The sequence below is a fragment of the Tripterygium wilfordii genome, chromosome 23 (genome assembly GCF_013401445.1).
Source record: "Tripterygium wilfordii isolate XIE 37 chromosome 23, ASM1340144v1, whole genome shotgun sequence".
In the NCBI taxonomy this organism is placed as follows: domain Eukaryota; kingdom Viridiplantae; phylum Streptophyta; class Magnoliopsida; order Celastrales; family Celastraceae; genus Tripterygium; species Tripterygium wilfordii.
Genome location: NC_052254.1, coordinates 2,700,699 through 2,716,983, shown reverse-complemented (window position 1 = coordinate 2,716,983; position 16,285 = coordinate 2,700,699). Strand labels below are relative to the sequence as shown.

Sequence of the window (16,285 nt, the reverse complement as noted above, 5' to 3'; positions counted from 1 at the left end):
AAATCCTAACTTATTCACCGAATATTCAAACGTTCTAATATGAGAACTCAAATGAGAAGCAAACTTCTTAATGGTGTTTCAAAAAAAAGTTGAAAATTGTTCTAATATGCACAGCGATATGATTTTTGACATGTCATGGGTTTAACTATCCAAAATGTTGAAAATCTACACAAGTGTGCATATTGAAATAATTTTAAATTTTGGATTCTCAAATTGAGTGTTTGAACATTAGTCAACCTTATTTTCACCAAAATTAGAGTAACCCTCCAAATGGGTGTCAATTAATTTTCTCATCTAGGAATCACCAAAACAAAAGTCAATTTATCATATATAGGGCTCACCTTTTGACCCACAAACTAGAGCCAGAGCCCGGCCTGAGCCTGAAGTTGCATCGGGCCTGGGGACTCGGTCCTATACCTCAAGCGGACCTGGACTCTATTTTGAAGGTTGAGCCTGGCCCGAAACCCGATCACTTGGGCCAATTTTGGATCGGGCCAAGCTCGAAGCCCGGCCAGAGAATAGGCCCGAAAAATTCTGCCTCTCTTCTTCTTTTTCTCTGCACTTCTGCAGACTGCAGTCTACCTCTCCACTCTCTCTCTTCTTGCTTTTTTTGCAACCTTTCAATCTCACTCTCACACAGTCACACTCTACCAGACAACTAGACACTTGTCGACTTGCAAGCTGCGACCACAGTCGCACTCTGCAGACTACAGTAGACCTAGCTAAGAGGCTAAGACGTTACCGTTGTACTTGACACTTGCGAGTTGCGACCACGACTCTCAACCTCTCCCTGTCAATCACTTGCCCAAAGGCCTAAGCCTTAGGGGCCCGACCCTCAGGCCGGAATCGATGCCGACCCCTAATCATATATCTAAGTTTGGTCATCAAATCCTTCTTATGCATTAACAGTTCTATTCAGAGTTTGCATCTGCACATACTCTAGTCTAATACTCTAATCATCAAATGAAAACAAAGGGAGAAAAAAAAAAAATAGAGCCTGATAAGTGATCTATGTCATCAAGATCAGTATTTGGCTCTCACTTTAATGATGTTTTAGTGTATGTTTGGTGCTTGCGAAGCAGCAATTATATGCCACAGCTTGCAATATATTCATTGTTGTCAGTTAGTGCACATGATTTGATCTAATTAATACAAATAACAAAGCTGTTAAGGATATTCCTATAAAGATCCACATGAACTAGGAGGACCAAACCCATTTGTTGTGAAAACCTATGTTAGGACAAATTCAGAATCCCCATCCTATGATCACAACAACAATGATATATTAAGGGGATAAAGACCATATCCTATATATCCACAAGGTTAATAGGACAAATCTTTTTGCTTGATTTAATGGGTATATTCATGAATCTTAAAATTGATTTGATAATATAATCTCACATGGATATTACACATTTTACTGTGGAAAGATACCTTTTATTCCATGGATTGAATAATAACATGAACATTTTGCAGGCCATGTACCTTAATACCTTTTATTTCATGGATTCAATAATATGAAAATTTTGCAGATCATGTATATTTTTTTTTTGAGTTACAGGGAAATGCTCGAACTCGAGACTTCTATGAAATATCACACATATGAGTGTCATCAAAACTACTCGTGGTTCTCTACTAACTCATGGTTCTATGTAGACCATGTAATACCTTATTTATTACATGGACTCTAAATTCAAAAGTAATATCCTAATTCAAAAACTTTAAACAATCTTTTTTATACCAAAATATTTTAATCATTTGACATGAAACCCCATGCTTGTTTGTCATTGTTTTATACCATCTTTTGACTTTCAAACGGCATCTGCTTTTTGATACCATAATAAACAAGCAGCCGAATGTCCCTATTCAAACTTTGTCCTTTCGCAACACAAAAATCAACACATACACACAACCCTTCTATGCACATCTTGAACAATCAAGGCTTATCTAACAACTCTTCTTTTCTTTTTTTTCTTTCAATTTGTGTGCTCTTTGTTCCCTTTGGAACAGTCTATCTATCCTTGGAATTGAAGGTGGGGACTGAGAAGCAACTGCTGATTGATCAAGAATGAATGGTTTAGAAAATTGACCTCCTGTGGCATATGATCAGGTTGGGTTGTGGTGTTGTTGTTGGTGAAACTGCAAGAGTTGATGAGTTTCTTTGATGGGAAGTTCAGTATATCCTCATCAACAAGTGAATTTTGTCTCTTGAGTTTGTTCTCCATGTTTGGGGTACTTGAATTGTTCAATGGAGGCAGCTTCTGAATCATGTAACTGCTGCTGCTGCTACAGCTGCTACCGATGTTTCCACTGGTACTGAAGAAGGCCTGATCTTGTGTTCCAGTGGTGTTGTTGAATGTTGCAGCTGAAAACTCAAACCCAGTTTGGTTCCCCTGATTGTCTGAAAGAATGTTACTCAAGTATGAGTAGTCCATGGCATCCAATAAGTTGGAGAATGAACAAGATTTCTGGGGATTAAGCCTGTTGTGGGTTACAGGGCTTATCAAGGCTGGTAGAGGGGGATAATCTTGCACAAATTGTGGTTCTTCTTCTTCTTCTTGTTCTTGACTACTTGTTGCAGCTGCTATTGAGGGTGTTGAAACATTGGATTTCTTGTAAATTCTGCAGAGAACCCGATGGTCCAACTGGAAGAAGAAAAAAAAAGAAAAAGAATTGAGCCTACTGTTCCATTGAACTCAAGAAAACAGAGAAACCCATGTAAGGAATTGGAAGTGACAATGCTCACCCTCATAGGAGAATCTTCGGACTTGATTGGTTTGTTATAGCTTGGTGCATCTGCAAGCTTATATTCATGCATAATCCAATTAGTCTTGACACCCTTTGGAGGCCTTCCTTTGTAGAACACAAGAGCTTTCTTTACACCAATGTTTTCTTGCACTCCTCCGCCACCCGCCACCATCGTTGATGTCATGATAATCTTGTCTGTGCCAGTCGCCTTCCAATACCCGGATGCAGCTGCCCTGTTAGGCCTTGCACCATTTGGGTATTTCCGGTCTCTTGGACTGAAAAAGTACCACTCCTTTTCACCAAAGGCGGCCATGGCTGATGATCAACAAGAACAAACAAACAAGAACAATCAACATGTTGTTTGGACATAAATTACTTTACGAAATGAAGAAGGAAGAAATGAAAAAGGCACCTGGTAAGTCCCAAGGATCAAACTTGTAGATATCGACATCAGCTATGATTGAAACAGGGAAAGTTGTGGATGCAATCTTCTTCCTAAGATAATGAAGAATGAGTTCTTCGTCAGTTGGGTGGAACCTAAATCCTGGTGGTAAGTTTGATTGAGGATTCTTCATGTTGTCTACAACTATTTCTAACCAAACCCAATTCAAACCAAGATTTTTCAAAAGCTAATACTAAAAGAGAGACGGGAAGGAGAGAAGAGGGGGTCTTGAAATTTTTTAGAGAGGAGGAAAGGGTGCCAATTTATGGAGGTGGAGATTTTGTCCTTTTGTGAAAAAACAAAGTTTTAAGAGATTAGGCCAAAAGAAAGAGGAGGAAGAAAATCAGTTTCAAATGTATACACATACATAGGATGGATGATAGAGGAAGAGAGTTAGTGGGGTCCCCATGGAGAATTATATACCCAGCTTGGTGGTGTGAGAGAGATAATTGGTTTCCTCCACTTGTCTTTTTGCCACAAATCTACACCTATAGAAAACATGGCGGCTGATTAGAGGATGAGGTTAATCTCATGACATCACGTCATATTGAGATCAAAACTGGACACGTGGACTGTCATTCTCTTTGTCCTAATTGGAGGAAAATTTAAACCAACATCAGCCTTCCACGTGTCCCAGTCACCATGGCTTAAATCTATGGATAACTTAGTTTTTTGGTACTTTTAAGGTTTTAAGTGGTAAAAACACAAGTAATTGTACAACATTTGTTTTTTAGGTTGCGAATAGTGCATTATTGTGGTAGGAGGAGGAGGAGGAGACCTCATACAGTGAACGCAGATACCAAAGGACAAAAGAAAAACACACCACCCATAAAAGGAAAAAGAAAAAGAAGAAGAAAAAGAACTGGATAAGTATTAAGAATTCCAAGTTTTTAAAGATCAAACTGGGTTAAGGAATGTTCTCTTCAATCCTTGTGTGTGTGTGTGTGTGTGGTGAAGGGCTGGCCAACACTATTTTGAAATATCATGGGCTTTAATGATTGATGCATTCAAGCTATCAAAGAACATAAATATAGCTGTTATATTCCTAAGTAAAAGTGGCTCTCATGGTCATTGACTGTTGACTAGAATATGCTCAGTTCAGTTGCACTGAATTCATTTGATAGATGCTGAGCTTGAAAACTACTACAGAACACTCACAGCTCCAACCACGTAAGCTTTACATGAATCAATAAAAAGTAAGACCATTTGGTCTGATCTGTTGATGATGTGTAAAACCAGCATTCTTTAAGCCAGTTTAGCACTAAAAATGAAGAAATTTAGCTACACACACGTGTGAACGATGAGTAGGACAGAGATATTTCAAGCATTTTTAAATCTGACCTGACATATTTCTTCATTAAATTATGCAGTTCTTTCTTTGTCTTATCTAATTTGAAGGCATCACCAAGCTCTGTGTCTGTCAAGGGACCACCAATATATTACCATGAACAAGGACCTACAAAATAAAAAACAAGGGCAGAGTGAAGACTTGAACAGGATTTGGACACGTGTAATGTAAACGACATGGATTACGTGCAACTTCAGTAGGTGAGCTTTTGATTTAGTCAATATAACAGATACCAAACAAGTATATTCCCCTAACACTCATTTCTAAAGTCTTAACCAAAAATCATGACTTGGTCATGCTAGATTATGGAACCTGCAATATCATCCCTTGCATTGGGCATAATATAACACGTAACTCGTTCGTTTACGTGTATACTATGTGATTATCTAAGTATGCATGCTCTGAAGCAGCCGGATTGCATCCCAAGAAACCCAGAAAGTAGTACTTTTGACAGTTCAAAGCTGTATAATATACAATGTATATCGTTTGCACCTGCAAATGTCTGCATAAGCTAAGATGACTGTTGAATTTAAAAAATCAATGGGAAAAGGAGTTCCAAAATCTGGGGAGACATTCACCAAATGAAATGAGGCGAAAAGGGGTAGTTAAGCAACTGAAGAGGAAGAATGAGACAAACTTGGTATAGAAAGAGTTAAAACATGGGAGCATATTTTTAAACTATAAAAGAATGAGTCTTACCAAAAAAAGTTAAAGATTATCCACAACTCTCAATTAGTGGGATATATATCATTATACCTATCCTTCAAAGATGCTTTTGTTTGGCTGATGAGCTTCACGTTATGTTTTGTCTGCATGCAATGGTAGGAGTAATACTATGAATCTTATGTCATCCATGATGCAAAATAAGAGTAAATGCGATTTTCAAAGTCTTCCACCAACCTATTTCTCCATTCCCATGCACTAGCTAACTTGTTCAGCTCAAATTCAAATATTCACATGCCAAATTTAGAACATAATATAAACAAATATATCATGTTGTCCTTAAAAAGGTGGCCCATAATTTATGTCTCTAGACTCTCTTAACTTAAGAGATGGAAGAACAAGGTAACCAGTGGCAACTGGTAAAACCATTATGAGAAAGTAAAGGTATTACCTTCACGTTCCTAGATGATGATAATAGTCAGATTCCTCTTTCAATTTAGTATGATGTTTGACCTTCCATTTACCTGCTCAGATTAAAAAAAAAAAGCATTAGATCATGCCATCATGGTTGTAGTTCTTTCACAACAAGCTTATGGAATTCAGGTCCTCAACAACTAAACCAACACGGATTGGTTGTTACATCAAGTTGTTAAGAGGATTTGACTAAACGTAGAGATAAACCATTTTGACTAGTCGAGAGGCATGCATGCATGTTCATGAATAAGCATAATCCAGCTGATTTTCAAAGGCAGAAAAGTTTTGATTGTAACCCTTGTAGTTTTCCACGTGTGGTTCACCTAATATAGTGGCTAGCAGCTATTTCATGTCAAATAATTATGCACCAGAAATCCCATGCAGGGCACCACATGGTGACTTTGGCCTAACCTGGAACTATATGCAGGAAAACAAGGTTATGAGAAATATCCTATGTTCTTGAGTCAGCAAATGCTTTAAAAACGAATGACAGTAATATTTAGGGATTCGGAATGAAAATGGATTTGTTTTCTAATCTTAAACAAGATGCAGATCCAGATATACAACTTCAAGAGGCACCTGAATAACTTCAAATTGATGGAGTTCCACTGTTCAAGAAGGAAACTAATTGGCACATCTTCGTAAAGTCTACTTCCATTTTTTTTTCAGCATTCAAACAAACCATATATACTTCTTATAAAGTCATACATCATGTCACCATGACACCATGTTTGACACACATCTAATTTCTGTATGTTTGACGCAATAAAAGCATGAACCTGCGGCCCAGTGCGACAATTGGTCACAGTTCAAATCTTCGAAATAGCCTTGCAATGCGGGGTTAAGGCTATGCACATCTTTCACATCTTTCCTTTTTTCATCTTTGATTCCCCTGCAGAAGCCTTGTGTACATGTTGTTTAAACTTTTTAATTTTTTTTAATGTTTTGACATAATAAACAGCAAACTGAACCAATTTCAGCACTGTATAACATCAAGTTACCTCAGTCAGGCTTCATGATTATCCCATGGGCATATCATCTCACATAAATCCATTTATTGTTAGGCATAGCTTGAGAAGGTTTGCCTCTGCCAGGAAATCAATCTCTGAAAAAACAATACATGAGAAAAGAGATTATCCTCGTAATGGAAATCAGCACCCTTTAACTCCCATTCACAAGAACCAACAAAGAGAAGGAAGAAAGATGAAATCAAAGTATCCAACCCCCCCACCCCTATCTTCCCAAAAAAAACAATAAAAAAGGCAGGAAAAAATATTTAAAGAAAAACGAAACAACACTGCAGAGCTTGATATTCTGAGAACAGTAAGCATCACCACTTAACTACACAAAATAAAATTTTCAGAATTCCATTTTGCGACAAGCAATGTCGACAAATTCCAAGAAGAAAGGTTATCCATTTTGTCCACTCGGTTAACCTGGTTCTCACTTCTATGTTCTACTATACTGAAAATATAAGTTGCTAAACCAAATGCCCCACAGGTCTTTCGGAATTACATTCTTCTTTTTCTCACAATTAAAAGTCACTGATCTCATAGCACAATCATAACCACAGAGCATCTGTATACAGTCAACTGAATGAAAACTCGTCACAAACACGTATCAATGCTCAGCTTTTTTCCTAAATCAAGCAATTAAACATCCCTTTCCCCAACTTACACAGATGACTCAAATTTTAACTAACCTACATAGATTTGAGAGATTGGAAAGTTGAATACCTGAACAAGTTCCCCAAAACAAAAATTTTCAAATTCTTTCTGACTTTAATGTGGATGACCTCTAACTTCAAGTTCAACCAAAATGAAGACCACGAGAAGGGGTTTTTCTTTTGGTGGAGATAGGGGCTGGGGGTGTTTCACAGTGACAGAGAGAGTAAATTGTGCACCGAGGTCGATGAGAGTTCCATTCATTGCCATAATTAACTGGAAGCAATAAAGTACTTGGGAGGAATTTTGTATACACGATGTAACCAGAGAGCCTATGTAGGTGCATGCGTTTGATGGAGATGCAATGATGTACAATGCTGACTTGCAACAGTCGGCCATACACAAAAAAATTGCAACTTTGAGACTTATTATGCATGAGAAGCTAATTGTCTCAGAAAGAAAAGCCTCGTTCCCTCACAGCAATTCTAGTTTCAGGTCGTCGCACAAAATCCTTTTTCCTATCATGTTTTACAGAGACTGCCCTGGTCTGTTTGCCTGACTGACCACGACCTGATTGACTATCTTTTGACTCTTTAATCTGGCATACATCAATATGCTTATTCGCTAACCAAGCCTGAATCTTTTCCTCTATCTTTGGTTCGAGCAATAACTGCTTTTCCTTCATCTCTGTGTAAAATTTGTATGCTTCCTCCAACTTCCCATTCAAGAAGAGCCCATGTATCAGAACAATATATGAGCTACGATCAGGACCTAAGCCGCTTTTACGGATCTCATCCCACACCTTGAAAACATTATCAAGTTGGTGCCAACGACAAAACTTCCTGATCAACATAATATAGGTCTCAATAGTGGGTTGGCAGTCCATTTCTCTCATCTTCTCTAAAAGAACAAACACCTCTTCTGCTGTCCTCACCATACGCAAGAAGGCATGGTAAGTCCGTATTGTAGGAGAGAGACCACGCTGCAACATCTCTTCAAAAACCTGCCAGGCCTCAACTATTTTTTGTGCCCTACAAAAAGGCTTGATCAGTGAGTTATAAGTAACAATGTCAGGAGCTATACCTTTTTCTTCCATTGTTTTCATCAGATTGATGGCCTCTTTTACTAGCCCATCCTTTGCAAGAGCATGAATGACTGCATTATAAACTTTTCTATCCGGAATGATACCCATTTTCTTCATCCTTTCATAGAGCTTAAACACCTTATATAGGTTACCCGCCTTTGAATGACAAGACATGATGCTCGCATATGAGGCAACATCGTAGCGAATGCCTCTCTTGCTCATCTCCATCCACACTCTCTCTGCTTCTCGTGGACTTCCAATCAAGTTACACCACCCATTGAGTACAATATTAAAGCTCTTCGTATTAAACGGAAAAATATCTTTGTTACAAAACATTAAGTGCTCAGCATCTTGCACATTCTTGTACCGACAAAGAGCAGATAGAAGGCTGTGAAACTCATCCATCCCCATATCAAATTTAAACCGTTTATATGCATAGAAAGTGTTTATAGCACGACCCACATCATGCACTGCACAATATCTCCTTATCATAATCAATAAAGTATGTGGCTTTACAAGGGACACTCCATTCCTAGACCCTCTCATCTCATCAATCAATGCCCAAGCTGTATCAAATTTTCTCATCTTCCCAAGAATAGATAGCATTAAGTGGTACTCCCCCACAGAATGGGCATAGCCTGGCTGCTTCCCAGCCCACAAGAAGAATGTGAACGCCGTCTCCCAATCGTTTCTTACCCGAGAAAGAACTTCATCCACCAACTCCTCTGTGGGTCTAACACGGCACTGCTCAAGCTTGTTTTTCATCTCCACTCTATTGCCACCAAGTTCGCACAATATGCCCACAACAGTATTCACGTTACGAACAAGCCCTTCATCTACCGCCCTCAGCTGTTTAACAGTACCATCTTCCTCCTCATCATTATCGTCATCAGCATCATTATCACTATCCTCGTCATCACCACCATTTTTTCGACATCCTTCTTGTAACCTAGGATTCGCTGTTGCACTTGGGAATTCTAAATTCGAGGTGGAGAAAGAAGAGGAAAAAAATGAAAACTCCGAATTTGTAGCTTCGGTGATGGGTCTTGCGCATTCGATCGATCTGGTATAGGTGACATTGGGATACGGTCGAGCAATAATTGAAAGAATCCATGGCGCCAATCTTGCGATTCTGATTCCTCGCATTTCTATCGATACCGGAGCGAGTATAAACTGTTTGTAAAAATGTCTGCGTGAACAAAACCAAGCTTTCTACGACCCAGAAGAAACTAATCAACTATTTAGTTGACAATGAATCAGAATGGTACCTCTATTTGACAACAGTAGAAGAAAAGGCTAGTCTGTCATCAACTCTTTCGCGGACTTCTCTCAAGTCTCAACAACAGAGAGTTCGTGCGCGGACGAAGGAAATGAGCAGCAATTCCAGTTCCCCCTTCTTTCTTCATATAAACAGAGTAAAATGTTTCTATTTATTTTTCCAATTTTGCTCTTTGTTTATTCGTTTTTTTTTTTTAAAAAGAATTGGCATTCGAAACAAAAAGAATGGGAAAAAAAATAGACATAAAGTAGGGGTGACAAAAAAATTAGCTCCTAATCGGACAACGGTACACCGAGATTGGGAACGTATTTATTTGGTCAAACCGGAATGAGTTTAATTCTGAACAAATAAATTGAACAATAATATAATCAATGTTATGGTCCAAACAAATAAACCAGACAATATTTTTGTGTTTGAACCTGGACTCAGTTTTAAACCAGACAAAAAGTCTATGTTTGGAACCGAATTCCAAACAGATAACTTATGTCTAAACCTGGTTTAAGACAAATTCGATTATCGGAACACAGAATTTTGCCACCCCTAGACACAAAAATGGATATCTTCTTTCAGTAAGGTAAAAAACAAAATGAACTAATTCAATTCAATCACACTGGTAACTACAAATCAGAATAACTTGTAATCTGATGACAAATAAAGAACAAAAAATCATTTCTACCCATTATTCCCAATATCCAACTCTTACTACTGAAATGGTCTTTATACGTGGATTCTTCTTCCCTACGAAGATTGTCGATGCTAATGAATGGCATGTCATTGAAATCTTCAATAGGTGGAGATTCAAGCTGATTAAATTTCATGTTCACGAGGACACAGCCTCTATGGCACTGCCTAGAGGCCAAGCTGCTTCTGCAAGGAAATTTTGATATTTAACTTTCTTCACTAACGTAATTTCTTGCCACGGATCGAGACCTGTGCAGGTAGAATGAACATAAGCAAAATTAATATGTTTCGTAGGAGCGCGAGTTCCAGAAGTAGAAAACAAGTATACGTATAATTCAAGTTAATCTTAATGGAACTCACCAAATCCATCTACAAGCAATGTATACTGGTAAACAAGATCCATGCACAAGTATGGCAGGTTATCGACTTCCACAAGGGGATAAGTGGACTTCGCATTGTCAAGTTTAGTTTGGCAAGCAAGCTTAGCTGCCTCTTCAAAATTCGCAGGACGAACTTTGGCAACAGGTTTGGTGTTCTCGATAAAACCAGCCTGTAAATGAAATTAATCAAGTGATCACTGCTATGCAGGTAGGTAACGGGAAAAAGTTTATGACTCATTAGTCCTCCTCTGTAGCAACAAATATAAGGAATAAAAGTACCTCTGCAGCCCTGTCAAAGAAGAATGAAGCAACAAATAGATGCTTCTGTCCATCACCCCCTCCACCATTCCAGATCCCACCGAATGTGCATTTCATGTGTGTGCAGACTGTATCATTGACTCTGAGAGCCTTTACGGCTAAACTCCTACATCCATCCACATTGGAGCCAGATGAAGCAGCTAATGCTTTATAAGACTTTCCTCCATATTTGTAAGATCCTACAAAGAACAAAAAAAGATGAAAATTACTCTATCCATGAGCTTCCATTATTCATCCAAGCAACACATGGCCAAGTTCAGTTATTATCTCACATTGTTCCCACCCAATAAGTTATACAATCGAAATTCATCCTTCTCGTCCAAGCATTTACAAATACAAAAGCAGAAGCCTAAGAAGAAGGTATAGCAAAGAGAGAAGAAAGAGAGGGAAAGAGATGATCACACATGATAAGAGGAATGAAGGCTGATAGCCTGCAAGGCTGCAACTGAGGATGATAACAGATGATCACAATTTGATTTCACTATGTTCATAAAAGACGGATTATCCACAAGAGACTTTTTTTAATTGGAAAAAAAAAAGAATAATAATGTTAAGCAGGTCAAATTCCGTAAATTACTTATTACGCACCATCATAATCAACCAAGATGCACGGATTGCCAGACTCTTCAGAAAGCTTCAAGATCTCTGCTCGCGCCGCTAATAAGCCATAGTGCAGGTAACTGTATACGAGATTCCAAATCCAAATTACTTTCTTGAATGGCAAATAACCACAGTAATATTTGCTACTGAATCAATTGCCACCGAAACAAGAAAGGACCCAACAACAACAGAGGAAAAGGTCCCTCACTTTAGAGCAGGTATAGGAGAGAAGCAAAAACCTGTGAACATAGAGGTAATAATTTCTTCCCTTAAGATACATTTTCTTTACATATGTATCCTCCCCATCCAATATCCTTGGAGCCTTGGCAGCATCCTCCTCAGAGATAGCATATGCCATTTGAACAGATCCCCCCCCAAGATCAACTACTCCAACTGTATCTGAATACTTCCTCCCTACATTCCCTAAGAGAGAGTTTATAGTCACCTGCAAGTCAACAAGAAAATCAAGTAAAAACCTAACCAAGGGTTACTGATAGTATAGGGTATTATTGGTAATTACTATGTTATATGATCACTAACAAAAGAAAATGGTCAGTAATAATTCCGTTTCATTAGAAAAGCTTATTCAGGGCTGCTGTACTGATTCCCATAAAAAAGGAATGAAGAATCATCAGGGGGTTGCTGCTTTGAAAGAAAAGCTACTTTGGTTACATTGTCAACACAAGATAAACCAAAGTATTATATCACGTATATTCTTCGATCAAAACATGGCGGGAACCAAGCAGACATACAAACCTACTTTACATAAGCGGCTTTGTGCCACACCTGGCATCAGCGGTGATTGATCACAAAATCTAACAGCGTAAAAGGATAAGTCTGCTGTTAAATGGCTGGTTTACATTTTTCAACCTGGACTCAGATCGAGCTCAGGTGAGAATTAGCAGGGGGTCCAACAAAAAGAATGACTACATGGTACTGTTCCACCCGATGCCAGCCCAAGGAAGAACTTTAGCAGTTGGTGCTTAAGCTTTGGCTTTCGTAACAGTCTTGCCATGGGAAAATTGTATACACTAGTAAGGGAAACCTCGGGTCCTTGACAAATCAGTTTCTGTTTCTTTTTTAAAATAAACCATACACTGAGATTATCTTCAAGGTCTCCTTCAGTGTCAAGGCCAACAAACCACTAGGCTAAAGCATGGCCTAATATTGCAGGTTAGTCTAAAATGAAGTCCTGTAAAGGTATAATTCTATTGCTATTGTTGTACCAAATGCTCTATGGATCAAGCAGACGACCTGGGATTCTTCAAAGTTTAAGACAATGATAAAAGATGCTGCCTAGGCACCTTGCTCCTTGCAACCGCGCATGCACCTAGGTCTTTCTGATTTTTAAAGATTTTTGGGACATTTTCAATGCCCATGCGACAACTCAAAAAACAGGTGGTTTGGAACCAGACCACCTTTGCCATTCTTTTAAAACAGCAAGAGAAAAGGTGCAGAAAACTAGAAAAGGCACAATAGAACCTTGCCAAGAAAAGAAACTGAAGCCAAATATATATATATATTTTTTAAAAACAATAGGTATGACAAACTAATGCTTGGAAGCATGATGAAAGGAACGTTCTACTTAATCTGCATCACAAACCCTAGAGCTTTGCTGTTCCACCTGAGCTATCATTGGGACCATTGCGCTGTTAGAAAGGAGAAAGGAGAAAGGAGAAAGGAGAAAGAAGGAAGAATAAGACCATTTTGTTGGTGGCATGTAACCTTTAACTGCCTATTAAAAACCATCTCTCAGCCTAATTGTGCACTTCTAGCATAATTTATTTTTTATTTTTTAATTAACACCTCTCTTCACTCAAGCGAACGCCTTAAGTGTGCCTTGCGCCTCGGGAAAAATGAGCTGCCCTTTTCAACAAAACTGGATGAAAATACTCAAAAGTTATAGTCTTCGTAGATGTGTAAACTCAGAGGTCAGAAGTACTGTGGCTCTAGGAGCTACGTGCTAACTATGAACAGAAGCAAAAGAGAGTTGATTGGCATGCTTAGGAAGTCCAAGATCATGAATGGAAATGTAAAAAGATATATACAGGCGCAAGCCCATTGGCTGTATGACTTGAGCTGGGCAGTCATTGTTTGTATTAATAGGTAGATGAAGTGCCTCCAAAAGGTTTACAGCTGATACCAATTGTGCAATAGGAAACTCAGGAGACATGCCGCCACATAGGAGAACAGACTAGCTCATTCATCGTATACAAGTCCTATACACCTATTACAACACAAGGAAAAGTTCTATGTTCTAAAGATATATACAGGCGCAAGCCCATTGGCTGTATGACTTGAGCTGGGCAGTCATTGTTTGTATTAATAGGTAGATGAAGTGCCTCCAAAAGGTTTACAGCTGATACCAATTGTGCAATAGGAAACTCAGGAGACATGCCGCCACATAGGAGAACAGACTAGCTCATTCATCGTATACAAGTCCTATACACCTATTACAACACAAGGAAAAGTTCTATGTTCTAAAGTCACAACACATTATGAGTTTAAACCGAGTATTGGAATGCTCCTTTATTTTTCTTTTGAAGGCTGATGTGTACCCTCTCCTAGGGATCACATTAGTCTTTTCAAATAAGTCCCTTTTCTTGTTTCCTTTTCCTTTGGTTGTGGAAGGGGGCACACAACCACGGACACATATTGCACTGAAGTAAGAGTGTAATAAGAAGAACAAGAAACCTAGACAAAAAATGCAAAAATAATGTGTTGAGTGCAACTTACCCACAGATAAGAACCTTCTTGACTCCCGTCCAGAACGGTAACTGAATTTGCATCAGATTTGAAGGAGCTTCTATCTTTCAGAAGATCCCTAACCTTCATAAGGGATGTTCACAGCTATTCAAAGAAAGTATAAAGGAGGGGGAAAATCAGAAAGATCCAATACAAGGTAAAATAAAAAATTTACCGCTTGCAAAATTCTATCAGATGAATCACCTTCCAATGCCCTCAACCCTGCAGTCGCCTACACAAGCATTAAGACTTGAGAGCCAAGTAAAATAATTATGAGCGCAATGGATGTGAAGGCATTGTAGTGCGACAGTATGTATCTGAAATTTACTCACCCCAACTCTAACTGGTGTCTTGGAGCGAAACTCTTTGGGCACAACACTTTCTGCTCTATCGAGCAGGGAAACAAGAGACATTGCAGCAGCCTGTGGATCCTTGGGGTATGCACTTAAACCCGGTTTAATCTAGAATGCATATGAAACCAAATTAAAATAAGATGCATGCAAAACACAAGTACGGGGAAAATAACAAACTTAAGTAAGCAACTAATGACAGGGAGACACAAAATTCCAGAAATAAAGTCTTCGCTCAGAAAGAAAGAGAATGAAACCAGTCAGATTAAAAAAGCATCATTCAACTAATGCTAAGAATTATAATCTGCAACTCAGTTAAGAAATTTCTGCTTCAAAGGGAATAAGCACTCCATATTTGGCATTACTGATATCTAAAATTTTCATTTATATCAGGTATGATTATTTAAACCTAAAGCACGGTGATGGAACTCTGGATTCATGTAAATGCAGTTACAATCACTTCACCACATGACACATGCAGGAGAATTTCCATGCACAGAATGCTCGAAATTCAAACACATTACGTGATTCATCAGAACAATAATGAAACACTCAGATCTAATCTCTAAGAAGAAAACTTTGAACCACTACTCACTTTAAGAGACAAAATCGCAGAAACAAAATTGAATTTTTCCGAAAGGACCATATCAAAATCGACATTGATACCTGAAGGAAAAGCTCGAGATCCTTGCCAACGGGGACGAGATCCATATTGCTATCAAAGCAAAAGACGTGAACCCGACTCCCCGAACTTCCGGCATCAAAAATAACGGCATAACTCCAGGGAGACCCCGCCTTGGGCGACACTTTTCGGTTGTTAATGACTTCCTCGATGACTGAATCAGTGGTCTTGCCGGGCATAAGAAATAATACGAAGACGACAAGCAAAAGAGGAACAGATATGAGAAGCAAAACGCTTCGATAACGGTAGATTTTGTCAGATAAAGACTCATGGCGAGGAGGACGTTTGAGCATCTTGTCGTCAGGGGAGTGGTGGTAGTGGTGGTCGGGGTGAGGAGGAGAGGTGGATGTTTGCTGACCTGTATCGAGGAGTTCGGCGGAGGAAGGTGATCGGTACCGGATCTGGCCGTTACCAGCGGTGGCAGGTGCCTTGATGGACTGGACCGCCGGTTCTTGGTTCGGATCCAGCTCTCCTAACCTAATAACGGTATTGGAGAATGCGATTGGAGAAACGTTACGACAATGCCGTTGAATATTGAGTGCAGTCAGTCCGTCTCTCTACAATGTCTGTGTGGTGTGTGGGCTGTCTGTGCGTGAATTGGTCCCCCGAAAGAGGAGAAGTTGGATCTTTGGGGTCCGAATTTTGTGTACGATCCAGATTTTATTTTTAATTTTATTTTAAAAATATATTCTTTAAAGTTAAAGTAAAACATGAAAATGTCTCTCCTTTTAATTTCTAACGTGGTATCTAAGCTAAAACTTGATACATTTGAATATGATCTCTATTTGTTCATTTATTGTGTTTGAGCTAAAACTTGATACATTTGA

General features: G+C 38.8%; 3 protein-coding genes across 11 annotated transcripts; all 3 read right to left on the bottom strand.

Annotated features, from left to right (window-relative positions):
* Nucleotides 1-1,746: 1,746 nt before the first annotated feature.
* On the bottom strand, nt 1,747-3,358 carry LOC119993255 (NAC transcription factor 47-like). Its single transcript, XM_038840303.1, has 3 exons — nt 3,161-3,358; nt 2,747-3,063; nt 1,747-2,645 (listed from the first exon to the last, which is right to left on the bottom strand). The coding sequence occupies exons 1-3, from the start codon at nt 3,321-3,323 to the stop codon at nt 2,016-2,018; spliced, it is 1,110 nt and encodes a 369-aa protein (XP_038696231.1). The 5' UTR covers nt 3,324-3,358; the 3' UTR covers nt 1,747-2,015.
* A 185-nt stretch (nt 3,359-3,543) lies between these two features.
* LOC119993253 (pentatricopeptide repeat-containing protein At5g15010, mitochondrial-like) lies at nt 3,544-9,804 on the bottom strand. 9 transcript variants are annotated; one of them, XM_038840298.1, is made up of 7 exons: nt 7,412-9,804; nt 6,677-6,780; nt 6,455-6,577; nt 5,653-5,725; nt 5,295-5,347; nt 4,532-4,646; nt 3,544-3,678 (listed from the first exon to the last, which is right to left on the bottom strand). In XM_038840298.1, the coding sequence occupies exon 1, from the start codon at nt 9,567-9,569 to the stop codon at nt 7,791-7,793; it is 1,779 nt and encodes a 592-aa protein (XP_038696226.1). In that variant the 5' UTR covers nt 9,570-9,804; the 3' UTR covers nt 3,544-3,678; nt 4,532-4,646; nt 5,295-5,347; nt 5,653-5,725; nt 6,455-6,577; nt 6,677-6,780; nt 7,412-7,790. The 9 variants fall into 9 exon arrangements, with proteins under 9 accessions (XP_038696226.1, XP_038696225.1, XP_038696223.1 ...); XM_038840297.1 differs by having other exon boundaries at nt 6,455-6,780; XM_038840295.1 differs by having other exon boundaries at nt 5,653-6,577.
* Nucleotides 9,805-10,247: 443 nt separating this feature from the next.
* On the bottom strand, nt 10,248-16,097 carry LOC119993852 (apyrase 2-like). Its single transcript, XM_038841137.1, has 9 exons — nt 15,443-16,097; nt 14,759-14,887; nt 14,602-14,658; nt 14,418-14,510; nt 11,921-12,126; nt 11,670-11,761; nt 11,043-11,260; nt 10,744-10,933; nt 10,248-10,632 (listed from the first exon to the last, which is right to left on the bottom strand). The coding sequence occupies exons 1-9, from the start codon at nt 15,749-15,751 to the stop codon at nt 10,523-10,525; spliced, it is 1,404 nt and encodes a 467-aa protein (XP_038697065.1). The 5' UTR covers nt 15,752-16,097; the 3' UTR covers nt 10,248-10,522.
* Nucleotides 16,098-16,285: the final 188 nt, after the last annotated feature.